Raw genomic sequence first — 27,922 nt, 5'->3', positions numbered from 1 at the left:
CTCAGCATCAAGTAATCCACAGATATTTTGGTTTTACTATATATATATATATTTTTTTTAGACAAAAAAAACTGGCCAATCTTTTACGACACATTTCAATTTAGAGAAAAAAATTAAGTTGTTTTTCAAGATTTGTACTGAAGTTTAGCATTTATTTTTTGCCATCAGAATAACAGACATGCACTGTTCACCAAGCATTGTATCATACACCGTTGGTGTTTTTAGTGTGGCTGAGAAGGCTAAGGCTTGGTAAGATGGAGACTCTGTAAACCTTATTAAGGGTTGGAGTAATGAGGTTGCTGCTGAATTAGCTTCTAACAGCAGCAGAACATCTGAACCACGATGAACAGATGTTTGGATTTACATTCCAAACCCGACACCCGACTTTCAGAAAGGAACTCTTAACAGGTTTCTGTTTAATGGTCTTAATGTGTTAGGCTATAGTATTTGTGTATTTTTTTTTTGTCTTCAAAACAGTCTTTCATCAGGTCTTTATTTTGACGATGTTAGAAAATGCTAAATAATCTGCTAGTGGAACAAGACATTTTTTCCATCTAAGTGAAAATGTCTTGTTCCACTGGCTGATTATTTCACTTGTAACTGATACTTTTCCATCAATATTAAGGAATTATTGGCTTCAAACAAGCTCCCATTTCTTGCTGAAAAGTTACTTGCTAGTTAGTTTGATCTTATTTCAAGCGTACTAAAATATTTGCACTAATTAGACCAAATATACTTGGTAAGTTTGTGTTTTTGTAATGTCTGTCCGCTCTGTTGCATAGCTGAACAGGGTCAAGAGTCCTCCAACAACCCCTCTAAAGTTGGTCTTAACCATCTTTGCTACCATATTTATGTGGACAAAACCATTTTTTTTTCTGATCATTTATAAACTATAATCCATGCAGTACAGGCTCCTCCTCCCCTGCAGCTCTTCCTCCAGTTGTGCACATGGATCCGGACCTGGCCAGCCTCTGTTTGTCCGCAGCAACCAGCTGCAGCTGGGCTCCAGGCATAGTTAATATACTATGGCAGACTTGGACAGTTCCATTAAGTAATATCTACGGCCGCCACAAATAATTGATATGCAGATCTGCAGGCCTGTACGCATTCGCTGTATTGTCCTTTTATCGAGAGTGCAATGCATCAAACTGCCATGCTCAGTGACAACAGGGACGATATGTACTCTGTGCTCCCTGTCTTATACCATCATCTTTTCAGCACTCCAACCTCATTGCTTTCCCTCTTTAAATAAAATAACAGGGAGTTCAATTTATTATCATACATATAATTTACCAATAGAAATATAATTATTGAACAAAGTGCTTCTGCTTTTCGTAAGTGTTATCATCCTTGCTCTTTCTCTCTCATCTGACCCACTGTTGCGTAAGACAGGATTTATACAACAAAAGACTTTGAGCTATGTACCATATCTGGCATGAACAGACTTGCATGCATGCATGTTTTTGACATTAGGAACAGACTAGCATGCAGTGTTTCAGTTCTGGGTCTGTGCTGTAGATATGTTAATACAAAGACTCAATAGTTAACAGTGTGGTTTAAATATTTATGTAAAGTATTTAAAGGGAACCTAAAATTTTAAATTCACATTTTTATACTTCTATTTGGGTCTCAACTGCTTCTAAAAACTGCCAAAGCGCTTAAAAAAACACCCAGCTCTGTTTTGGTGTCTGAAAAATGAGCAGTTTCACGAACCTTCTGAATGTTAAGTCACAATCAACTGGCTTTGCACCGTTACCCAGCAACAACAGCCAAGCTCTGCCCCTCACCTAGTAACCCAAACGGAGCTCCAGCATGTTTGGTGTACTGGTTTTACCACTGTGTGCACTGTACAATGGCTGCTGGAAAAGACACATGTTTTGTTGTTGGCTTACCATTAAGAAACCACTTGCTGCATTCTTCTTGGTTGTCCAGAAGGCTCTACTATTGCTTTTCAGAGATGTATGGTTGCATAATTGCACATTTGTTTGCAGCTATTTTCATGTGAACATTGATTTGCATTTTGTTACCAAAATATTGCTACATTTAAAAACATAAATGGGTAGAAATTATATAAGGGTTGTTTGTAGGTGTAACATAAGATATGAACAGGTTTCTATTTTATTTAATTTCTCTCATTTGCAATAAAAAAGCTTCAAAAGGAATGAATATTTTACAACCAACCAGAGCCAGGAAGAAGGGTTTAGTGCCGTCAATCAGTACGCTGTGCTCAAACTAATGGTGGAGAAACAACTTACCATTACAGAAAAAACACTTTTTTTCACTGGAGAAGGCAGAGGAGCTTGCTTTTTGTTGTTCTTTTTCATAGTTTATCTGTCTCATGGCATACCGTCATGACACAGTAACAGTTTCAACAAATATGTAACAAAGTATATTTTTTAATAAAAGTTAACTACTGCAGCTTTAAAGGATTTCTTACAAAGTGATTTGTGCTTATTCCTCCTCCTGCATTTATAGTCGATCTTTTAGGAAAACCTCTGGTAATTTATCATGACTTGTTAAAGTTACACATCTGTTTCCAGTAAAGAGTGATATTGATGGCAGACTGCAGTTTTTAGCTGACGTGCTTTCTCTTCATTTAGGTGATGAAATATTGTTGAAAATGAAAGCAGCTCTGAGTGAAGAGCACAGAGAGCTGCAGGTTGCCTGATGAATGGCTTTACTTAGAGCAAGCAGTTTAATGCTTAGTCATTATCCGTCATCTCACACATTTCTCTGCTTTTCCTTTACTTCTCCTTTTAGTCCTTGTAGTTCTCAATATTCTCTATTTCTCTACTTTCCTTTTTGTTGTCTGGTTTGACAAAAATTAAACACTCAGCATTTAATTAGTTATTAGATTAAACAGGGACGACGATTGTCGTCTACTAATATTGACTAACAGCATAAAAAGCTCAAGTTTTTTTGGCAGCATTTTTAGATTTTTAACAAATATACAATTTTTTTCTCAGGTGAATGCATTAAATAAAATTTAATAACATTGTAATTCTCTTTAAATGATGCTACAGGTTTAGATCTATGGTCTGTGTTACAATTAAACCATTTCTAGGGGCCCCTGAATGTCTGAAGGGCCCCTACCAGCAGCTACTGAGTTTTCTTTGCCTTGATATTCCACTCTTACAGTTCTCGATCTCAGAGGTGCTAACATCAAAACATTATACAGAGTTAACCCCTTTGAGCTTTTTTGATCTATAAATCAGTCTGCAGCCAGGTTGTTCTAGAGGTTAAATAGATATTATTAGGGCTTAATTAGTAAAATGGCAGCAAATTTGCTTATTTCACAACTTCATAACCAGTGACCTTTTCTCATCTGGTCTGGTTAACAGCTACAGTTTCAGATCAACTCAGCCCTCCAGGACTGTCAGCAGCAGAAACAGAAACATTATACCTGTTGGGGAAAATATGCTACATTTGCTTTGCATGTCCCTGCATGATGGCAATGATATTAAATCATATTAAATTCTTGATTAATATGAGTTGTTGCTATGTTGTTGTACGGTGTTTTAAGATCTTGTTCAATGTGCCCCTTTTTTAACTTTGAGCTCCTGCCCCTCCAAAGGTCTCTGCACGGCCCTGGTCAGGATAATTTTTGCTGTATTTCTTCATACTTGAACACTTCCAGGTAGATTTTCTTTATGTTCTTCCACTTGCTGCTACACCTTAAACTCTGCAGCTGGCAGGCAGCCACTCTGATAATAATGAATTTGGGGATTCACTTAATGATCAGGCTCTCAAACCCTGATCTTAATAAAGAAGTCTTAAATCATCCTCCATACTTCTTTTTAAAGATGTACTATATATACTTTATATATACATATATACTGTATCTCTAAATAATGCTTCTTTTTTAAAGTGGGAATTGACAAATAAACTCTCTTCTAGTGCTTTATTGTTGCTTTTGTCTCAAGTTTCATACCAGGGATGGGCAGATAAAAATCAAATCAGTGCTTCATCCACACACAGGAAATAACATTAGCTCTTTTATCTCACACACACTAGGTGTGACCTCTTAACTCTACAGGCTGCCATTGAGATGCTGCTCATCTGTACACAGCTCTAAAAAGCTGCACAGGCTGCTTTCTTAAAGGCTGCAGTGTTTGCTTTAACCCATAAAGTATTTGCACAGCTGTGTAGGATTTGTTTGTACAGTTTTTCCTCACAATTTGATGTATTGAATCAAGGAGGAGACACTTGCATAGTAATAAACCTCTGGCTTTAACTCTTCACTGTGATGGAAAACTGACTGCTGAAATTTAATTGTTGTTGAGGTTTTTTCCACAGATTATCTGTCTCATGGCATACCATCACAAGTTAAACTTTATACAGAAATCAAACACATGATTTAAGTATAAATCATTTGTTTATACTTAAACATTTGATTTATGTTTAAGTATAAAATCTAATATTTGATTTTATACTTGATTTTAAGTATAAAATCAAACATTTAAGTATAAATGTTTGATTTCTGTATAAGGTCCTTTAAAGAGCATGATATTCATACTCTTTAGTTTTGTAATGAAGTGTAATCTAATGATTGATTTAAAGCCTAAATTTGTTATTTACAGTTAAAACCAGATATTTTTGTTCATCTAATTTTTTCTCATTGAAGTTAAATCAAACTAAACTTCTTTTAGGTCAGTTAGAATCACCAAAATTATCACTATTTCCAAAATTATTTCTGTTTTCTTAATGCCAAAAACCTTTGTGGGAACATTTTTTGGGGGGAGATTGGTAAGGTTTGAAAGCTTACCTTTAAAATACTTGAAAAGTGTTTGAATTTTACTGCAGAAAAAGTGCATGAACCCTGATTTCTGTCTGTGTTATTACCCAAGACTTAACCACTGTAACTTCAGCTGTGGTAACGTTTTGTTATATTTGTGGATGGGAGGCTCTATTTTTGGTGTCACCTCCGTCATTTAAACACTGAGATACCTGAAACTTTTCCATCGTCCATCTGCTGCAGCATCATGCACTTCCTGTCTGGCTAAAATGTAATCTTGTAATACTAAGAGCAGCCTGGCATGATGATGATGAGAGGGAAGGTCACTGCTGACTGATCCAGCAATCTGATGCTCAGATCTAGTGTCTGCACCTCCCCCTGAATACAGCACTGTTATTTCGTTCAAACACGTACGGACTCCTGGAAAATACTGCCATGCTTTGCATTAGCTGGTCTATACACTGCAGGGTTCTTTTACATGGTGACATGAAAAAATATTGAAATTGAAGTGCTTATGGTCTGGAGTACTACTTAAACGGTATGCAAAATATTTTTGCTTTCCACTTTTACTTCCTGTTAATTGTCATCTTTCCAAATAGGGGAAAGATCCAGTAAATTATCATTTAACTTGAGCATCATCAACACATCCTTCCCTCTGTCTGTTTGTTCCTTCAGTCTAGGGTTTCTTGAATACTAAGAATCAACAATCTAAATTTGATCATGAATTTATGATGAATTTCTGAATTTAAACTTAAAAAGTTTTAAAGAAGCAGGCTTACACTTCCGTGTTTGCAGCATATCTTCTATAAATTTGTTGTGGAGAGTGCAATCTCCTCTGCCTTTTCCTGCTGGGTCAGCAGCATCAGAGACAGACTGGAAAAAGCTGAACAATCTGGTAAAGAAGGCTGGTTCTGTTCTGGTGACTACGCTGGAACATCTGGAGATTATGGTGCAAAGAAGGACTCTATAAAACAGAACATGTAATACAGAAGTGTCTTCAGTCAGAGGCTTCTTTAGAATTGCTGTATTATGGACTGCTACCAGAGACCCTTCCCACAGATATCAGCCTCCACGATTCTTGTTTCAAATTGTGCAAGTTACAACATTTAATTTGTCTTTAGTATTAATAAAGTAAAAAATCCAGATTGTAAGATAGTGAAATTTAATGCACTATTTGAGTTAACAATTAATTCTGACAGCTGCAGAAATGTCCCAGAGTTCTGTTGAATTTCTTTGGTTATACACAAAAGGAGGAATGTAGAGTTGGAGTCCAGAAAAGTGTATAAATTTGACCAAAAATATTTGTATTGTCTAGTTTAAAGTTAGATTAGCTCGTTCCAACTTTTATTCAAAGCTGAGTGAACGGGTTGCCCAAGTAAACATTTATTAGGCATCAGTTTATTAAAAACTTGATGTGCAATTCAGTAATTTTATGATTTACTTGAATGTTAGTGCCCACCAAATTTGATTCCCTCTTTTCGTTTATTCTTAAAGATAAGTGAAGGGTGAAGATTTTGTATGCAGGTTAGAATAAAAAGTGCAATGCCAGTCACAAGAACAGCAGTTAATTATATTGACTATTTTCTGAGTGCAGAGTTATAGTGGATGGTCATTTTGAGGTTTTTTGTTTGTTTGTTTTTTGAGATGTGGCCCTGGAAAGTTTAAATGAATAAACAGTTTTAACCTGAAAACATCCCAGATTTGGTGAAACCCACTGTTCCTTTTGAGCAGATCTCCTGCAGCATGTTATACAGAAGCTTTGTGCATATCTTGCTTCCTCAGCTTCCTCTCCCTCTGCCTTTTTTCTTTTTGCTTAAGATTTTTTACTCCTGCAGCATTGTGTGATCGCAGACTTCCACCACCCTCATCTCCTCAGCTCTCAGCTTGCATCAATCTCTAAGTGCCTCTGCTGGTTTGTAACACAAGCAGAGCCCTGTTTAGTCAGCCAGACCTTCCTTCTCTATTGATATTTGCGTTGACTTGGTTGCAACAGTAAGTAGATTAAGGGAGCAGTGATTTAGGGCAAATCAATTACTGTAGCTCAGAGGTCTGTGTTTGTGGTTTTACTGTAGCATTATTGTACCTTGTACATCACATCGCCCACTTTCCTGAGAACATGCTGAACCCAGCTGAGAGGTATTTATATATTCATGAATAAAATCTTAAAACTCGCCAAATTAAAGATAGTGAGTTATGTTTGAAATTGCAAAAAGAAGATTCAAACAGGCTGTTGAACAGCTGATCAAGCATTTGACAAATGCAAATTTGTGTATTAGTCTGGATTCTGTTTAAGGCATTCACACTTCCATGACCCTTGATGACAAATGGCAAAAAGGTTTATCATCTTTGAAATTGGCAAGATGGTTGTTCTGCACAATCACCAATTTTTTTTTATTGATTTTTATTTTTTACTTTGTATTTTCTGATTGACCTCTACTGCTCTTTGGTTGCTTTTGGTTTTTAAAGTGCTGTATAAATAAGTAAATGAACGAATCAAGACCTCTTTCAAGATGCAGGGAGATTGGATTTTCAACTTCTTGAAAGATCCAGGAATAAACACAAAGTGGTAGACCCAAACAGCTTCACCTGTACTGAGCTCGAAGAGCTGACTGGAGTCCATGAAGACAAATGCTCAAAACAAATTGGGGCCTGATGCTGACTGCATCCCAAAAACCATAAAACAGTACCTGCAGGAGGAAACCTCTCATATGACACAAAGCTACCCATTTCTGCAAGGGTGCACCAAAGATGGGCATTGAAAACTGGAAAAGCCTGATATTTAACGGTGATTTTTAAAGAATTCCTTAAATGTCTTGGTTGAACTGTATTGGGTTACCATGGCGGAGAACATAAACAGCCGGACAAATTGTACATATTGTTGAGTGGTTTTGCTAAAATTAGGGCTCTATGTCATGTTGACATAGCGAGTAGCTTCCATTGGACTCATTCCATCCAGAGGAGACATCAAGACCACTGAGATGTACATGGATTATGATCAGACTCAGAAAGAAACACCAGCATCGTATAAGCATAAATTTATTAATCACATTATACTGCTAAAAAGATATTAAATCAAATCTACTGAGTAATACTGATTTAACAATATAATCAGGAGAGCAAATAAAGAGCTGCTGGTGTTGCAGTTTGTGTGGCGGCCATGTTGGATGTTGAGGTTGGGGTTGGTGGGAAACTTCTGGGGAATTGTGACTTCAGAGAACAAAGGTTCATAAAGAGATGTATGTTTGAGTCTGAGTCCATTAAAGAACAGTGGGAGGTTTTGCTTTAGTCTTTAAACTTGTCTTTTTATGCGGGTTTCAGATTTTTAAGCTACAGTAATACAGAATAAGGCAACATTTTGGAGACTGAGGTAGGCCGAGTTTTCTTATTTTTTCAGCAATAATCTACAGTTGAAAAGGTCAAATTAAGTCATTTCCCTCATCATGCTCCCACTGTTTGGTGCTGTATTTTTGCAGATATCTTTACAGTGCGGCTTGTGTAATAAAGGAGATCACGTTTTTTCCCCTCTTTTTGCAAGAGAGAGAGGGTCTGTGACGCGGGGCGGCTCTTTTCCTTTCTCTTCCTCCCTGTCCTCCCACCAGTGCTCTCTGCTTTTGCCTCTAAGTCCATCACTAGTTGGATGTTTATTTCATTTCAATGTTTTCAGCATTTTTTATGTTTCCTTTGATCTATTTCTTTACATCTGTATCTTTGGATTCCCGTGAAGATCAGAAGGTGAACCCGTAGCTTTAAAGGCTACATACGCGTAAAAAGGCGCTTGTCCCGGAGTGTCTCCGTCCTCTGACCCGTCTGGTTGTGCACCTCCGGTCCTGGATGTCTCCACACTGGTCGGGGTGAACTGCTGTGTGTTGGTCCCTCGGACTGTAGGGGTTTGTTTTGCAGCGGCGGAGTGCGCGCCGGACTCCGGCTCATTCTTGGAGAAGTTCCGCCGCAGTCCCATGCCCAGCGCTCCTCTGCGGCTGAGATAAGGATGCTGGCGGCTTTTCTCGGTCTGGATCCACTGGGTCGCTTCGAGATGCGCTTTCCGAGCATCTGAACCAGGTATGCTGTTATGGAGAAACAAAGCTGCACAATCAGATTTTTTATTCCGACACCTCATTTCATTAGTCTTTGTTAAATAATATAAATAATACATAATGCAGGCACAGCTTGTCCATGTTTACTTTCAATGTGAAAATGTTTAACTTCCAGCTGTCATTGTAAATGAAGTGACTAAAGAAGCTCAGCTAAGGACCGAGTCTTGGGGGTTTGCCATTTTGCAGCTGCTGTGATCTTCTTCTGACATTTCATTAAAAACAGACCAAGAGAGGATGATGTAAGGCAAAAACTGAAACTTACACTTAAAGCAGTCAGCTTTTGAGTAAAGAAGTGTTGAAAAGTTTAATAAAGCCACATAAATTAGTCCAGAAATTAAACCATGTTGGGGTTCGAAAGGAACAAAACACAGGTTTGTATGATCTTTTAACACTTTCTTTCAGTATTTCAATTCAAAAGAAGGAATTTGTATAGAAAGTTTTTTTTTGACAGTCAAAGATTCAACCTCTGAAATACAGAACCTGGCTGTAGCAATTCATAACTTGCTTATCAAGTTATGTATTCAAGAATAATAAGAAAAAGTTAAGTGGAAGGAAAAACTGAGGTAGAAGAAGGCGCTCACTCTAACACATCAATTCTTTCAGGATTTCATGATTGTTTTTGTGAATTTTTTTTCAATAAAAATCTTTCATTTTGTGGAAATATTTGCAAAATTTTTTTTATATTTTCCTCATTAAATCCCTTCCAAAAACTGCATAGAAAAAAAGCAGTCTGAACACAAATATTTTTAATCTTTAAAGAATTTAAGTAGCTCAAGTTTTGTTACTTGCCACATTGATCACGGACTATAACTTAAGTAAGGCTGAAGCTGTACTGTAGTGAAAGTAAGAAATACCGACACTTGCAGGTGGGAGTTAGCTGTCACGTAAACCCAACGGTTTGACTATATTTAGCAGAAAATCTGCAGTAAATTCAATAGCATGAAAACTGACGGAAATCTGTTGATTTTTCATATATTTCAGTGTTCGCAGAATAGCAAAAAACTGGAAGGACGTACAGACATGTTGAAGACTTAGACAACAACTGATGACCTCTTTGAGTTAAGCAGAGGGAACATCCGAACGTCTTTCCACAGGTGAAGGAGGAAAAGGACTGAACCGTTGCCCAATAGTCCAAAGTTGTATTCTCAGATAAACGTATATCTAGCATTTCATTAGAATATCAAGGTCCCAGAGGCACAAAATCAAAGTTTGATTATTAAAAGGTACTTGAACAACACTAAAGTTTCATTCTAATATGTCACTTCAGGAAAATTAAATCAGCGTACTAGATACGCCTGCAAATAACTTGGTAAAGATGGAACCAGATGTGTTTTCCTTCTGTTTTCTACACATGTGCAACATGATGCTATTCCTGCACCTCTTTCTATAGCAGTGAAAATAGTTAAATGTACAGTAAAGAGTTTTTGCCTTTGTCCTGCTTTTTTTTTTTTTAGCTTTCATCTTGAAACTACATTCTCAGAATAAACAAAGAGAAAATTGCTTCCAGTTTGGCTTTTCTGTACATTACGTGCAAAGAGCAGCTATAAAATACAGTCAGGAGAGCTTTCACATCACCACTCAGCAGCAGGTGCAGTGCTGTATGTGCTACATTGACCCCATTTCTCACACAGGAAGGATGAAAAGTGCAGCTTGACTAAATAACTGTAGAGCAGCCTCTTTGTATCCTCCAGATTTCTCCTTCCACTTGCTGCTCCTTCTCTGCCTCCAATGCAACAGGAAGTGGGCTGATTTCCCAGAGGAGTCTATAGTCAGGGCTGCCACTGCCAACAGAGCAGCAACAGACAAAATATATCTAATACAAGTTGAATAATGAGCCAACAACTCAAAACTGACAAAAATACAGCCTGCTGCTGCCTGAAGATCAGATTTAATTTACCTGCATAACCTTAAAAACTCTTGATATAGTTGCTTTTTGTGTTTATAAGGTTTTACAAAATTTCAGCTTGATTGAACAAATGAAAGCTTTTTAAAATCGAATGTATTCCTGACATTAAGTAATACACTGACCTCCCATGTTCTGTAGATGCTTTATAATACAAGGATTTTCTGCTGTGAAAGTAAACAGTTTTTATTTATGTTGTCATTGATAAACAATAGGCCACTGTTCACTTTCAATAACTATTTATTCTAATAAATTCTACTCTTTCCAAAAAATAAAATTTTACATTTTGTTTCTGAGACATCAGTGCATGTAAATCAACCCCTCAGAGCTCGAATAATGACATTTTTCTTATTTTTGATCATGTCTGCCTTGAGTGGCATTTATTTGTATATAAATAGTCTGAGGCATTTGCAAGAACTCTACCTGGATATCAGGATAATTAAATCCAATTAAATGTATTAAAATAGTTTTTGATATACACAAATGATGCTGACCCTGATCCGATGCAGAAAAACAGTGCTGAACTGACTTAACATGTTTCTTTTTCAAAGCATAGACATAAATGTACTGAATTACAAATTTATTTTATAACTCTTCTCCATTTCAGCTTCATAAGCTTGGTCAAACATGTAAAAACAAAACAACTTAAAGTTGTTCAGTCAGTGCAATTAGGAGAAACAGCCAATGAAAAGTAAATAATAAAGGAAATTAAACTGACAAAAACAATAGGTTGACTACCTTGGTCAAAAATGTAAAAATAGAATAGATTTTGAATAGATCTGCCCTTTTAACAGGACACATTGTCACGATACCCGATCTAGAACTTCTTTCAGTACCGGGACCAATAAAGATTTTAATATTAGATCAGCTCATCTCTAATAATTAGTGGTGAAGGTTTATTACAATTCAACTTTTGTTGAACCCTAATCTTTATCTTATAACATTCCTTGTATCTTAGTGATGCTTTGTAAAATAGATGAAAACTGTAATATTAAAGAACTGAGCCGGCTGGTTGGAATGATTCTTAGCACCGTTTCGTATATGTGGTTAAAAGAACAGGAGCCACATTCTTGCATCACGTCCAGATATGAAGAACATCTGAGGGTTTGACTGTGACATTTGGTATTCTTTAATTAATGAAGATTTTATCCTGCTGAAACAGAGTTCTCGACATAATTACAGTGTAAAATGTACTCCGTGAGAAGAATTTAAATTAGTATTTTTTTATATATTTTTTTATCATTAAAGCTATTTTTGCTGTAGAGAATGGTTAGCTGTCAGATTTGGTCTCTATCTGACCCGCAGGCGGGATAGAGTACTCCATACTGGTTGTAAAGCACTTCTGCTGTAAAGCACAACATGCATGGAAGAGTGTGTTATAGTTGTGCAGTGTTTATATGTTTGTATGTTTGTGCACGTGTGCAGAGTCTAGAACCAGCCAGCAAAGAGGGAAGTGTTTCAGTGTTTCAGGGGCTGTGTTTGAATAATTCATAATCCCTTAAGGGTTTTGTGGCTGCAGGATTGGTATTTCTTGGTGTAAAATTGCCAGTTGAGTGCACTGTAATCACAAACTAAAAGTGAGCAGAGCTGTGACCAATCAGTGTCCAAAGTGCAAACATTTTAGGACAGGACCGCCACAAAGAGCTACAGAAAGTTAGATCAGACTGTTTCACAGTTTTCTGGGTCACGTTAGAAAAACCGTCCTCCATTTGAATCCACCTCAGTGAATGTTTTCTCTGCAAATTTAATCTCACGTGAGAATGCAGGTCCAATTTATATCCAGTTAAATAGAGTTCAGTCTAATTCGGTTCAAAACAATAATCTCACGTACGGAGTGTATCTCAATACATGTTGAATATCAGCAATTCGGTTAAAAATCTGAAAATCCTACATTATACTTTACTACAGAGTGATATATTTCAAGCATTATTTCTATTATTTTTAATGATTATTTCTTTTGCTGATATTGATTTGATGTAATTTAGTTTTCTAATGTTATTTGCCACAAAATTGGAATACTGCATAAGACTAGTGAAAGAAAATGATTAAAAAAAAAAGAAAAACATATCTATACTGTGCAGTATACTTGCTCTTGGCTCGTTTTGCCTGGATTTTATGGAGGTGATCAGCCTGTATCTCAGCTGAGAAAGCCCAGGTTGGTTGCTTCTAGTTGCCTTCAGTATATCTGGATGGTTGATTCTGGTGTTTCTTATTTTCCTCTTGAACTAAACCTTATAGTTTCTTCTTAGGGTTAGGCCAGTTTGATAGCCAATCCAGCTCAGTTGATCAATAAAAGTAGCTATTGCTACTTTTAGCAGTGTGGGCAGCAAGAAAGTCTTGTTTGAAAATGAAATCAGCCTCTCCACAAAGCCTATAGGCAGAAGGAAACTTTTATGCTCTAAATGTTTCTGACTTTGGACTTAATAAAACATAATAAACCAAAGCTAGCAGATGACATGTTGTCACAAATAATCTCTGACAGTGAAACTGGCCTCCTAGACTCCAAATGCTAAATGTACTTTCATGTAAAAAGATTATTTCAGATCACTTAACAGCTATCCAGTTTGAAATTTTTTAAATGAAGTCTCTGTGTGCAATTTAGTGATACAAATTTCACTTTTTTATTTGACTGGTGTCCTAAATAGATGTATTATAAATGGGAATGTTTTTCAAGCACAGTATTTGTGTTTCTGGACAGATTTAAGGCCATATCATCCACTTCCAGCTCTACTTGCAAGTTTTGACCCAAGTTAGTACATTTATCTAAGTTGGTTTCTGAAACACTCCTGTTGCTAAACTCTGAAAATGATTAATTCCCCTCTTACAGCCATCTGTACCTTACTCTTTGTTCTACCTCAACAGTCTGAACAGCCAGCTTTTTTGTGTCTTGCCCTCCTTTAGGGTGTCAAATACTGACTACTCGACAACTGTCAAGTCAGCAGTCTTCTCCATGATTGTTAATGTATTATAATCCTTTTTATTGGTTTGATTTAATATTCAGATTTTCTAAGGAGGTTTTTAAGATTATTGCAAAATTGACTCATTCGAGTCATCTTGATTTGTTCTGCTGCTTATAAATATTTACTTCTTCAAATGAGACGAGGAAGAAACATTTCTTCTTAACAATATTGTTCACAAACCTCTACTCTAAAGTGTTTAATAATGAGTCACTCAAAAACAAAAGCGGCCTTTACCTTTCAGTCCCTGTCTTAGGTTTAGTTTACACTTTGCAGGATCGGCTTTTTGCATCCTGCAGTGTGGAAGTGAACACTGCTGTGAAGTGAAGTGAAGTCATATCAGTAAAGATGAGGCCACATAGAGTTGGCAGAGCCTCAGGCCTCTGGAAGAGAACCGCTGTTATCTGCAAACGTAGCTTAGCTGCTGCTGCTGTGTCTGTGGTGACTCATCAAAAACACGGACTCTTCCTGATATGATCAGAATGACAAAGACGCACAGAGCGAGGAAACTTAAAAATGACACAAAACCCTTTGACTTTACGCTCACAATTGGATAATAGTTGTTGGGAGGCAAGAGAAATTCTCTGAATCCTGCAGCTACACGGCAATTCAAAGTGTTTTAAGGAAAGTAATGAAAAGTTGGAATGCAGATAAAATCGATGACGTTCCAGTTAACATTATTCAAAGGCAGCTCTAAGCAAATCTTCAGCCTTGATTTAAAATAACTCAATGTTTCAGGATTTTCAGTTTTCTGGAAGTTTGTTCCAGATTAAAGGAGCATAAAAACTGAATGCTGCTTCTCCATGTTTGGTTCTGATTCTGGGGATGCAGAATAGTCTAGGACCAGAAGACCTGAGAGGTCTCGAAGGTTGATACAACCGGCCTAATAGGTCAATTACTGAATGTCGATAACATTCAGTAATTGACTTAACATTAATTTGTAAACACAAATGATTGACAACAGTATGTTCAAGTCTCTTCTTTGAGATACAGGGAGCCACTGTAAGGATTTCAGAAATGGAGTGATGTGCTCTATTTTTCTAGTTTTAGTGTGAGGTTTTGCATCAGCCTGATTGATTTTTTTTTTATGCATACATTGTTGTAGTATTCAGTGCAACTAAAAATAAACATATAAATAAGCTTCTCTTGATCTTGCTGGGATTTTTGTCCTTTAGTCCTGGAAATGTTCTTCAGGTGATAGAAGGCCGTCTTTGTAATCGTCTTTATGTGTCCCTGGAGGTTCAGGTCTGAGTCCATCACCATATTGGACTGAGCCTTCTGTCCAAAGAGGATTATTCCAGAAGTCGTGATCTTTTTCTATTGTCTCTCCTTTCTTTTTTTCTCAGAGTGCATTAGTTTCCTTCTTGCAACAACTTGATCAGTCTGTTTGTGATTATAAAAACATTTGCTGTTACGTCAACAGGAGCAAGAGCCTACTGCACATCTCATGATGACATTTTAGATTTTTTTGGAGATTTCATTTCTTCATCGTTCAGTCTGCTTTCAGGGTAAACTTGCTTGGGGTGTGGTTATTTTGAACCACTACTTCTGCTCCATACAGAGGACTGGCTTTCAAACTTTTGTTTCTAATTGCTAGGTAACATTTTGTCTGTTGTATTCTTTGTTCCTCATTTTTAAGTAAATATACAGTACACACCAAAAGTTTGGACACACCTTTTAATTCAATGAGTTTCCTTTATTTTCATGACTATTGACATTGTAGAATCACACTGAAGGCATCAAAACTGAATAGCACATGTGGAAATATGCACTAAACAAAAAAGTGTAAAACAACTGAAAATACCCCTTATATTCTAGTTTCTTCAAAGTAGCAACCTTTTGCTGTCATTACTGCTTTGCACACACTCTGCATTTTCTTGATGAGCTTCAAGAGGTAGTCACCTGAAATGGTTTTCACTTCATAGGTGTGCTCTGTCAGGTTAATAAGTGGGATTTCTTGCCTTATAAATAGTCATGAAAATAAAGAAAACCCATTGAATTAGAAAGGTGTGTCCAAACTTTTGGTCTGTACTGTAGATAAGTGATGTCCTAATTTTTTTCTCAGTAGAGATAGCATTTTTTATAACATTTTAGAGAAAATTTGGCATTTCCAATGTCTACATCCATGCCCAAATATTTCAAAAACACTTGTCTCTTGACTGTCGATTGGGATGTTTTTGCAGAGTTATGGTGCATGTGGAGGATTAAGAAAACAGGACCTTTTTTATCAAACACAAGTTAATGCTTTCACATAGGAGAAAAAGAGCTGAGCTTTCTTTAAAAATTCTTAAAATTCTCATAAGTGAACTGCCACTTTGCGACCTGCCAGATCAGAGATCTGAGGAGATGTTTGTCCTGGAAGTGTTGCATTTTCTGTCTGTCTGCCCGGCTGCTGGCAGGTCGGTGCAGCAGATTTAGTTACCGTCCTGTAAGCTGAAGGTCAGCTTTTAGCCAACATGCTGAAGTTCATCCTTACTTATGTTTCATGAGGCTGTGGTCTGTATTGACAGCTGTGGGAAAAACTCATTAAGGGTTGAGGGCTAATAAAACACAGTCTGACTGATTTAAAAAAGGCTGTCTCCACATATATGTTGTTGGTGTAGCTCTCAGTTCATGTCTGTGTTTATTTTGCACATACCTGAATCTAAAATGAAAGAGGTCAGCTGAAGGAATCTGGGATTTTAACTTAAAAATAGAAACTCAAAGAGAAAAAAAAAATACAGAAAGAAATTCGGAAAGTATTCACAGCGCTTCAATTTTTCCACAATTTCTTACATTACAGCCTTATTCCAAATCGTTTTAAAACCTCAGAATTCTACAGCCAAATGCTGAATTATGATAATATGGAAAAACATTTGAGTTTTTGGCAAATTTACTAAAAATAGAAAACTAAGAAATAACATTTACATAAATATTTGCTCCAAATTGAGCTTGGGAATTGTTTCTACAACTTAAACTGAGTCCAGCTATATAAGCTCCTTCGTGTGACAGAGCAGGTCAGAGGTCAAACACCAAGCATTAAATCAAAGGATTATCAGTAGACCTCTGAGACAAGATTGTGTTAAGGATGGTGGTGGAAGCATCATGCTATGTGGATGTTTTGCAGCAGCACAAACTGGCAGACTGTCAGCAGGACAAATGAACCGTCCTGCTTCAGACCTACTCTGTGAATGACCTGGAGGGCACAAACATTTTTTATTAGGGTTTTAGTCACTCCTTAAAGTAAAAGTACACGTAAAAACAATAGAATGTGCATTTAATAGGGCCAGGCAATCATGTGTCTTATCAGGATAAACACATCCAATACAGTATTCAGTATTGCCACTGAACTCTGATCCAGAACTGCACAGCATTCTGGGGGATGTAGGCAAAGGAAAGACTTGAGTTGCTCAACTTCTTCTAAGCAAGGTTGGTGGAATCAACTAACTTCACTCACTCTTCGGTTACCTAGCAACAGCTTGTTGAGTAACTTCTGCTGCAGCAGTTTTGAGTTTCGCCATCATACCTCATAAATAAATACAATGGGATGGAGAGGGAGAGTACAACAGGCTGAGGAGAAACCGTGAATAAAACAGGAAAAGTCAAGTCACCACTTTGGCGGTATTTCAGATATTTAAAACAAAAAATAGCCAGTAATTATGAATGTTGACTGATATGAAACATTTATATTGTGATACATTTTTCAGCCATATCACTCAGTCTTAGCATGTAATATTCTCAGTATATATTTTGTCCTTCTGTAGATATAGAATCAGTTTAACATATCAGTAATTCACCCCACAAATGTCTGAAACTGTTGTTTCAGACATTTGTGGGGGGAGGCATTCACAGGTACTGACAAGCAAATACTTAAGTGCATTAACATGGGAAGCACCTGGCTGCTACTTTAGAAAGCAGCTAAGGTGTACTTATTTTAAACTTAGTAAAGACTTGATTCATTTAATGGTGTGAAATCCATTGAATGTAAAAACCATTGAATGGAAAGAGAGTGCGATGACAAAAGATGGATTGTTAATTTATGTGTGAAATCAGTCAAGGAAAGGGTGAAGATATTCAAGCATACGTTGATTCTCATCCCTTGGAAGAGGAGCAGGATCACCCACAGGGTTGTGGCTCTTATATATTATGAATGTACTGTGTCTCTAGTGTCTCTAATGTAATTTGCTCTGCTTAATGTTGAGGCTCCTTCTGAAGACCATGATTTAACTCTAATGGAAACACTGAAGCTTAAGAAACCAGCTCTGCTTTCCTCATCATCCTTTCCTCCGCTTTCTTACTTTAGTCATTAAAGAAGCTTAATGTGAATATTAGCTTAGGTGCTATTTGTGGCACAATGTTCATTCAAAGATGAAAACTCGACATTTTCAATTTGCTTTATGAGCCTGCCATGCTGACCAGCAAAATAGGAGTGGAGTAATTACAGCTTCCCTGCCTGTCCTCTCCCCCGTGCTGCTGGATTTGCTCTCAGTAATGCAGCACGTCTGCCAAATGCGAGGAGAAGCTGGCGGGGCGGCAGAGGAGGAGCTCAGCAACCATAATGAAATCCTGTAAACCTCATAAAATGGGAATGCAAAGCAGTCTGCATGTTTGACGTCAGGTGCTTTCCCTGCCCACGTCCTTTACAAGGAATCTGTCTGAACCGGACATAAATTAGACGGAGAATCAATTCAGCTCGAGGTCTGAGTGAGTCTATATCGTGGTTAGAAGTGTTCCCACTAGGCTGGATGCAGCAGTTTGCTTGTAAGGGGGAAGAAGTGATCTCGACAAGCATATTGTTAGTGCTTCTGATTAAATATGTTCATGTCCCAGGAAGAAAAAAAAAAGATGAGCTTCACCTCATTTCCTGCACTTTTCCAGGTCTGACATAAACCTGACCCTGACATGTCTTTGTTCCTGAACTGTCTAGTGTTTTCTTTGGTTTTGTTTGTTCTTTAATGTTCTCTATTGAACCTCTCAGGCCTGCAGAAAGTCAAACATTTGGGATTATATTATGGCAGGATATGAAAAAGGTTTAGATTGTAAGGGTCTGTGATCTGATGCAAGATGAGCATATAAATTGTTTACCTCCTGTACTTTACATGTGGGCTTGGATGAACCTATCAGAGCTTGCTTTGTGAATAAGATGCTGAAGAGGGCAAAAGCCAAAAATATGCAACATTACTTATTCGTTGAGTTCATTATTATGATAACCAATTTTGCATTGAGGAAACAAATACCACTTATTCGGTAAATTGTTCTGTTTTGAAAAAGAACCCCAATAAAAACAACCAAGTAATAAATGTGTTGGCGATGGGATACTGTGTTTTTCTGGGTTAAAATAAATTGACTTTGATGACTTAAAAACATTGTGAATTTCTGTGTGAGTAAAGGTCACAGATACATTTTGACTGAAAATGAGTGTGTGAAAGGGCTGAATCAGGAACTGGCAGGCTTGAAGACAGTACAGTAGCCTGAAGAGGACATAATGATCTTCAGTTATGAATCTGCCATCAGGATTTACAGCTGCACAGAAAGTTGCAGGCTGCAGTGAGAAAAGGATCTGAACTTTCTTCCCACTCTTTCTCATCCTATTTCTGCTCATATCCACAAAAACCAACACCTGTATTGATCATCTGGCCTCAGAGGGCCAACAGGATCGCGCTGGAGAGCAGTCCGTGTTTTCTGACCTGAATGACCCTGAGCAAAATCAAGTAATTGAATCATTGAGTCATCAATCTCAGCCTGCTGGGCTGTTGCTGCTCCAAATAGCTGCAAAATGGAGGACAAGTAATGACTACTCAAGGTACCAGAGGTTTATTAAAACATGCATTATATATTAAGACAAAAATAATTCATGTGGTGCTTAAATTATTTTGTGGACAGCAGCACCGGACTTTGCTTGTTTTTATTGTTTGTTTTGAGGCAAAAAAGAAGTCAAGACAAAGTTTTTAATAATTCTTTGTGATATACATAATCTCCAACTGGTCAGAGCTAGGTTAGTGAAACAAATGATCCAAACATGTTTTCTTGTATGTTATTCAAATTTTGTTTTGTATTTAATATCACTCACTTGCACTGGTTTTGTTCACATTTTTTAGGTCTTTTTAAAAAAAAATGTTTGTTTGACATTTGAACATTTTTTACTTCTAGGTACTTAAAGACGTTTTCATTTCTGGAATATGACAGACCTGGACATTAATGGGATCTTGGTAGCTTCATACTTGATTCTTCTCAAATCCTTGGAAGTCAATTTGCATGTTTCTTTCTCAGTATGTTTCTTGCGACCCTGTTGACTCTTTGCAACAAAATATTTGATTGTTCCCTGGTGACGCTCCGATATCTTAGCAATTTCAAGAGTGCTGCATCCCTCTGAGAAGCTTTAGGTACTTTGTCACTTTTCAGAATTAAATCTCTCTTCTGGGCCATTTTGTCTAGAAAAAAAGCTTCATAATAATTATACACACTTTGGTATTTAACCTCCTTAGGCCACACCCTCCTTCTTAACACATAAACACCTGCAATGATTAAATCCATTGAGAATTCAAATGTCTTCAGCTTAGACTTGTCTAGAAATTATGATATGGGTAAATACTCACTTGCCTAATAACTGTGCACACAGTGTAAGTATGAAGGTCCTTGTATAACTCTGACCTTCAGCCAACATCATTTCTTACACTAATCCAGACCTTCAGCTCCGTCATTATGAGGGATGAATGTCAGCTTGGAAAACTGTTGCCTCCAGCTGACATGGTGCAGTTTCATGTTTTAAGAAAAATAATGACTTGTCTAAATCCAATCTAATGTTGAATGTGCTGAGCTGAGAGCGAAGTGCGACTCCCATTTGTAACAGAGTGGCTTTTAGAAACACATTTCTTACCAATTTAATGGAAACACAGTTCTTTTTAACCACATTCAATAAAAATATTCTACCTTTATGACTGAATAGAGATACAAAGAGTCTTACAAGGTATTTCTGACTGCTGCAGATGAAGTGCATGTTTCATATGTGGGTCATATACAGTATGTACTGCTTTGCAAACAAAGAGGTTTAGCTGAAATGAGGTTCAATTAACTTGAAATTGCCTGCAATTTCCTACAATTACACAAGAAATAGAAAAGTATACTTACAATTCTAGTGGCTGTATTTTACAGAAGGCAGATTTATTTGGTTAAGTTTGTCCATTTTGGGACTCAGTGTGTTTTGGAGGCTTGTCAGAGGTATGGAGGCCACTCTTCAGTAAATAATCCAATTCTGCTTCTGCTTGCTGTAGCTCTTGTGCATTTGTAATGTGTGTGCTGATGCAGATAGGTTGTCAAGTGAAGTAAACTCAGATTTATCTAACCAGCAAGTTTGCTTGCGGAGCGCCACATAAGCATGGAAGCAAGAATGAAAACTAATGTGTGTACAGCTTTGTGTCTATGTGAGTAAAGGATGATGTGATGAAATCAGTGATTCATTTCCTGTTCCTACACAAGTCACTCTGCTGGCTTTATTTGTAGAAAATAGTTCAGACTGAGGTCATCTTTGAAGAACCATGGATAATGTAACATTTAATTTCCCATTGGGATCAATAAGGTATTTTTGAATTTGAATTGCATGAGCTGGAGTAAAATTATGGTGACATGGAGGCATGGGACAGGTGCCACGCCGCATCATCTCTAAGATAAATAAACATGGTGTCCTTCCTGGCAGGTTTGTAGATGCTCATATTACTGACTCTGGAAGAGAAATGTGCTGTGTCTTTGTTGAGTTGGACAAACTAAAACATTCCAGGAGCAAAATACAACAAACGCTGCAAACACAGCTGGAACCATTCAAAGGTTTGAAAGCTGCAAACCAAAAACTGCAAACTTAAACTTAATAAAAGGGGTAGATTGGATGTTTTGTGGCATTATCATTTGTTTTACTGCAATTAACAGAAGTGATAGCAAAGAAAATAAATTATAATCCACAAACAGACACATACATCTGGAAGGTATTCACGGTCCTTCACTTTTTCCACATAGTTATTTTACAGCCTTATTTAACATTTTATTAAATGAATTGCTTTCTCCAAATTTCTAAACACAAATACTCCATTATAATACATAATGGAAAATAATTTTCCATTATGACAATGTGGAAAAAGCTTTTTGAGATTTTTGCAAGTTTATTAAAAGTAGAAAACCAATAAATGTACACAAGTATTCACAACCTTTGCTGATCCAGCAGCAATCACAGCCTGAAGTCTTTTTGAATATGATGCCACAAGGTTTGCTCTCTCAGTAAGAGACTTTCTGTGTTCTGCTGGTGAGCTGTCTTAATTACTGTTATAATTACAGTCCTCAGACTTTAGGTGAGCTTTAGTCTTTTTTTCCATTACGGTGCTTCTTTCTCTCATTGCTTCAAATTACACACTCTGCCTGCACACCAATCTGGGCTGGTTGGACATGTTTTTATCAGCAGTAATAGATTTCACTTCACCTGGACAAGCTTCAGACTGCAGACCAACTCCAATCAGCTGCAGCCTTCGTTTCTAAATCACTTTTACTGCTCCTGTCCTGTGGTGATCCATGTGTGTTTTTGAGTGTTTCTGTGTGCAAGAAAGAAAAAGACAAGCTGTATGGATTTTTCTGATATTTGTTCTGCAAATGTTGTTTTTATTTTAATGCTCTCTCTTTTTGTTATAGGAGTGTCAAGTTAAACAAGGCTTTGTCCAGTTTAAGAGATATTTTTCTGTTCTTCTAGTGCCACCTTGTGGAGAAAGACAGTCAGTGTAGCGTCAGTTCAATTTCTCTTATGCTGATTTGTTTTTTCTTCTTCCCTATTTTTAGATATGTTCATAGAGAATTTCCTTTGACTGAAGTTCAAATCAAATAATTTCCAAACACTCCCCTGATGTAAGTGTGTCTTACCTACTAACAATACAACAAACTTTATGTATTGCTCATTTTACATGATATGTTGTTTGTCTGCTTTCAGGTGTTAAGCTACTTTGCTGAACGTGAGTATTGCTTAGTAGCAACTAGGTCTGCACAATGTGACAATTTCTCTAAACAATCTTAATGTTTAAAATGAACGCATTTTCTGTAGGACTATAAAACACATAAATTACAATTTCTGTTATTTTTGAGCATTTACTGGAATTTACTGTAAATTTTGAATCCAGTCACAGTGAATCAGGTATTTGAAATAAAGTAATTTTATACCCAGTAATTTTGTAAACCCAGAAAAACAAAGACTTCTTCAATCCGTGAATTTTGACTTGAAATGTTAGGCCTCAATCTCTAAACATATAACAATATAAAAAAAGCTTGTTTTCATCAGTAAGGAAAAATGTAATCAGCTCAATTTCTGTTGAATAAGTGCAGCCTTGATTTAAAAAAAAATGTGTTTAAAGAGAGTAAAGCCAACTATACAATAATTTAAAATGTGAACATAATGTCTTGGTATATCACATAGTTCAAATTACACGCTCTACCTGCATACCAGTGCGGTCGCTCTTCTTATACCGTACCAAAAATAAGGTATAAGCAAAAATCCTTCCAGCTGCACAACATTCAAAACCAGAGGGAATAATTATCTAAACGTGGAATGTCTCAAACAAAAAACTGATGAACTATTATATTAATTCATTTGGACATTTGTTCTTCTGCGTGTATATAAATTCCTGCACTGTGCAGCACATAATTAATTTAATTCCTAGGTGTGTAAATTTCCTGTTTGCCCTTTGATAATTTCCATTTCTGTGTCTAGAGTTTGATGGAGAGCTGGTCGGATGACAGCTGGAACTGTTGTCATAACTGGAGGAATACTGGCCACAGTGATACTTCTGTGTATCATAGCCGTGCTCTGCTACTGTAGACTCCAGGTATGACGTCGCCGGATGGGTTTCCAGATGGGTGTGGTACCACAACGGTTTTATACAGGGAAGACCCACTTTCAGGTCAAAAACAAATCCCAAATACCGGTTAAAGCAATAGAAAACTAGAAAGTAATTTCCTATTTAGACATAGTCAATATTGTTTTTATTACTGAAAAGTGCATTTATTTTCATTTATGTTTCATTTTATAGATTTACTACACACATACTGATGCCGTCAAGCCTTTATTTATGCTATGTTACCATGTCTTTAATTCCTCCCTAAAGGTTATTTTCAGAAGGTACTTTTGATTTGATTGAAGAGACTCATTGCGATGATTAATCTAATTTAGTAATTAAAACTGTATTTAGCACAGAAATATGTTAAAACAGACTTGTTTTTGAAGTGCAAAAAATAAAAATGTCAAATTGAGGCCACTGATCTTTCAATGGCTGCTGGACTTACTATCCAAAAACCACTTGCTGCATTCTTGTTGGTTGTGCAGGAGGTTCTACTTATGCTTTTCAGAGATGTACGGTTGTATAATTGCACATCTGTTTGCAGTTATTCTCACATGCAAATGTAAATATTGAGTTGGGAGGCAGGCCAGCAGGAGCTTATTTGGATTTAAAGTGGCAAGAATCGCTAAAACAGCTCATTCTGAAAGGAGTTCAAAATAGACAGAACTGAGCAGATTAGAATGTCATTATCTAAGAATAATTTTGTAAAACACAAAATACAATTAATATGCTTTGTTTAGACCACAGGTGTCAAACTCCAGTCCTTAAGGGCCGGTGTCCTCCAGTCTTTAGATGTGCCACAGGTACAAAACACTGGAATGAAATGACTTAATTATTCTATTCAGGTGTGGTGCAGCAGAGGCACATCTAAAAGTTACAAGACAGTGGCCCTTGAGGACTTGAGTTTGACACCCATGGTTTAGACCACAGACCTATCCTAACCTGTTCAAATACCATAATTGATCACATTTAATCACCAACGTTCATTGCTGATTTATGTTTATACTCTCTCAAACTTCTTTGTTTATAGTACTACTGCTGTAAGAAGAATGGGTCTGACAGTGGCTCCCTCTCTCAGCAACACTTTGCTTGCAACGCCTGCAGCGTCACTGGCCTGGACGGACCAATCATCACCCCTCTGTCACTGTCGCCACCAGAGCCGGCCAAATCCTTTAACCCCACCAAACCTACCGTGGGGCAACACCGCTACTGTCCCACCTGCTCACCCTACGACTCGCCCTTCTACATCCGTACCACAGACGAGATACGCAACGGTGGAGAGCGCGTCACCTACATGCCAACACACTATGAGAACCAGGCGCTGGCGATGCCACTGCCCGCTGTCCGAGGCTCCCTGCTGAGGGACAGCCAGCGCGGTCGCCCTCCTGATTTCTACACCAACACTCGAGCCATCAGCACTGAGGTGTGACCACCTCTACACGTCAGTGCCACTGAAAAGACACAACCACTATTGTAGATTTTGGCTTCCACTGCAGATGCCAGTGAGTTTGTGAAGGCGACACATTTAGGGTCAATCTGGGTTGTAATGGAAATAACTGAGGATTGCTCTGACAATCCGAAGCTGGAGATGAAAAATAAGTTCCTCCTTATTTTCAAAAAAGAACCGGTCCTCTAAATGTTCAAACATGTACCCAGTGGAAGAGTACGCCTCTGACTGTTAATGGATCGCTTTCCACTGAGGAGTAGCTAGGTCCATGTACGACTTTCTTGTGCTACGTATCTTCTTCCAAACGTTACTGTGATGAGATGTATGGATAAGTTTAAACCAGACTGAAACATTTACCTTTTTTAAGTAGCTGACAAACAGAAAAGTTTGTGGATTTATGCAAGCATGAGGTGTGGCAGTGTGCAGCAGAGGACACCTGGATTTGAATCTTCTATGCAAGGTCTTCAGTCAGCATCATAACTTTTCATTTCCAGGCGTCTCAGCAGTTTTTATGGTGAACAGGATATTTGGGATATGTTGTTGACAACTTGTAAGATGTAATGATTCTATACATGTAGATAGACATGAAAAAGCTTTTGATAGCACCATATTATGCAACCTGTACTAAAGGGCCACTTTCTTGGTAATTACAGGTTAGTTTCCTGGAAAATAAAGGTTTTCTTTGGAACTTACTGCTTACTATTCCAGATCCTATAGCAAGTGGAGGAGTTAGAGGTTACTTTCCTGAAATATTCAGGAAGCTAATTCTACTTATTAGGTACTTTTCTGCAACCTACTATGTACAAATTATTCTCATAAGAGTACTTTTTCAGTTCTTGGAGGACATTTTCTAAATGATTTGGAACAGTACCTGCTCAGTTTAAGTTTAGGAAACTTCCAGGAAAACACCTTATCTATTCAGAAAACTTACCGCTAAGTTCCAGGAACATAACTAGTATGTCCTGGGAAAGCAAACTGCAAAACCCAACAAAGTAACCAGCAAGTTCCAAAAACATTCGTCAAAAGGGATCTAGTAAGTTCCTGAATGTGAATGGTGAAGTTAAAGAAAGGACCTGATAGACTCTGGGAAAGTAACGGGTAAGTTCTGGAAATTACCAAGTAAGTACCTGATACGTTATGGGAAACTTTCATGCAAATTACCTTGTAATTTCCCAAAAAGTTTATGTGAAAGTAACTGAAAAACATCAAGAAGGTTCCAGTAAGTATCAGGTATGTTTGTCGGAAAGTTCCCAAGACTAACTCCTAAGTTCGAGTATAGAAAGGGCTGCAGTGTGTAGTGTTACCAAGTCTTTTAAAAAGAAAACTGAAACATGGCGTTTCAATTCTTTCTTAACATGTAGCTAAACATGGCAGAGTCTGAGCCCTCGATCTGCTTAAAATTAACCCAGTGACTTTCTCTTGTCTGAAAAAGATGCAAAAAAGTTATGTAAATATTTACCTAAAAGCAATCTCTTGATCCCACCGTGTGAAAGATGGTGATCCAAGCAGGAATCTGAACGTTAGGAATAAGGCGGTTTGATTTACTAGTTTATGGGATTTCTTCTACACTCCCATTATTATACTCATCTACTCTCATATTAAATATCAGACAATTTGACTGAAAAAAATTAGATATACACCTTCTTTTTACTTACAATTTCCCATTGGAAATTACATTTTGTGTGATATTGGTCTTCTGTCTACAGCATGGTTGAAGATTTGGAGCAATAAACCTTAATGATTTGACCGGTGTGAACAAGAGTTAAGGCCTATTTAGATGGGTCTGATGTTAAAAATGCAAATATAAACTTTTGTAACCTCTTTCCAGCAGTGGTATAGATGACATTTATCTCTGTCATACTTTCTAAATGCTTCTTTGTGAACTAAGGATGACCCATTTGAATCACAGCTGGATTTCAATCACAAATTAACTAAAATTACACCAAATGAAGTTCACTAATAAGCTATAATATTTCAGATCAAGGTGATTCTGTAAAATACTCTAACCCAATGTCGATGTAATCTTGAACAGCTTCGATGTCCTTCAATTATTTATGTAGTGTAGCAACTATATATTTTAATGTTTACTTAACATGTTATATTTAAAATACTAAAAAAGTTTTTAAATGTGGTTTGAAAGACAATTGTACATAACACTAAAAACTGAATATCTGATGGTGTTAACTTTTGACAATTAAATATTTCTAAGTCTATAAATCGACTCTTCATTATTGTATGTCTTGTAAAGAAACATAGGTAATAAATGCAACAATAAGTTGCATTTGAAATTTTGAATGGTGTTTCTAGCTAGGGGAAGTACTTAACTGAAACAGCTCAACATTTTCAGCAGATTTTTCAGAAATGATGGGATGTTCCATTAATTTCGATGGGGCCAAAGATGATTACAAAAAGCTGAATGTTTTATCCACTGTAGAAGATGTCAATACCAAAAGACATAGCTGTAATGTCCTGAATGAGCAGAATATGGTAAAAGTTGAATGGTGGAAGTAGCACAATTTAGTAGTTAAGTGGTGAAAAGTGTACAGAAAAACTGGAGGAACCATTTTCCTGCCATATATTAATGCATCAAACTACAACAACATGGGAGTCGATGTGCATCCCACCTTCATGGCTCATTTACTACATCCACCAGGCAAAGATATTAAGAAGACTGCAATCTGAAATCTATAAAATCCTCTTATTTCTTATGCAATTTTCTGAATTGCAATAGAAGCTTATTATAGTTTATACATTACAAATGTAAGTTCACGTTTTGATCCAATATCTTTGTTGGCACGTACATTAGCGCGCTTCATCAGTCAGCTACCTCTGTTTTCATCATCTGATTAATAAAAATGTCTTCCACGTGGCTCGTCTCCATGGTTACTTTGTGTTTGTGCATGCAAGTGCACGTTCGCGCGTGCCTCCCTGAGCGCCACGCTTC

At 37.1% G+C, this 27,922-nt stretch overlaps 1 protein-coding gene across 1 annotated transcript; it reads left to right on the top strand.

The window, feature by feature from the left end:
• Positions 1–8,708: 8,708 nt before the first annotated feature.
• On the top strand, positions 8,709–27,670 carry fam163a (family with sequence similarity 163 member A). The gene is made up of 5 exons (XM_005800873.2): positions 8,709–8,794; positions 22,483–22,548; positions 22,631–22,652; positions 23,405–23,519; positions 24,562–27,670. The coding sequence occupies exons 4-5, from the start codon at positions 23,427–23,429 to the stop codon at positions 24,958–24,960; spliced, it is 492 nt and encodes a 163-aa protein (XP_005800930.1). The 5' UTR covers positions 8,709–8,794; positions 22,483–22,548; positions 22,631–22,652; positions 23,405–23,426; the 3' UTR covers positions 24,961–27,670.
• The last annotated feature ends 252 nt before the right edge of the window (positions 27,671–27,922 follow it).

The sequence above is a fragment of the Xiphophorus maculatus genome, chromosome 9, assembly GCF_002775205.1.
Source record: "Xiphophorus maculatus strain JP 163 A chromosome 9, X_maculatus-5.0-male, whole genome shotgun sequence".
NCBI classification, from domain to species: Eukaryota; Metazoa; Chordata; class Actinopteri; order Cyprinodontiformes; family Poeciliidae; genus Xiphophorus; species Xiphophorus maculatus.
This window is presented reverse-complemented; position numbering and strand designations above follow the sequence as displayed.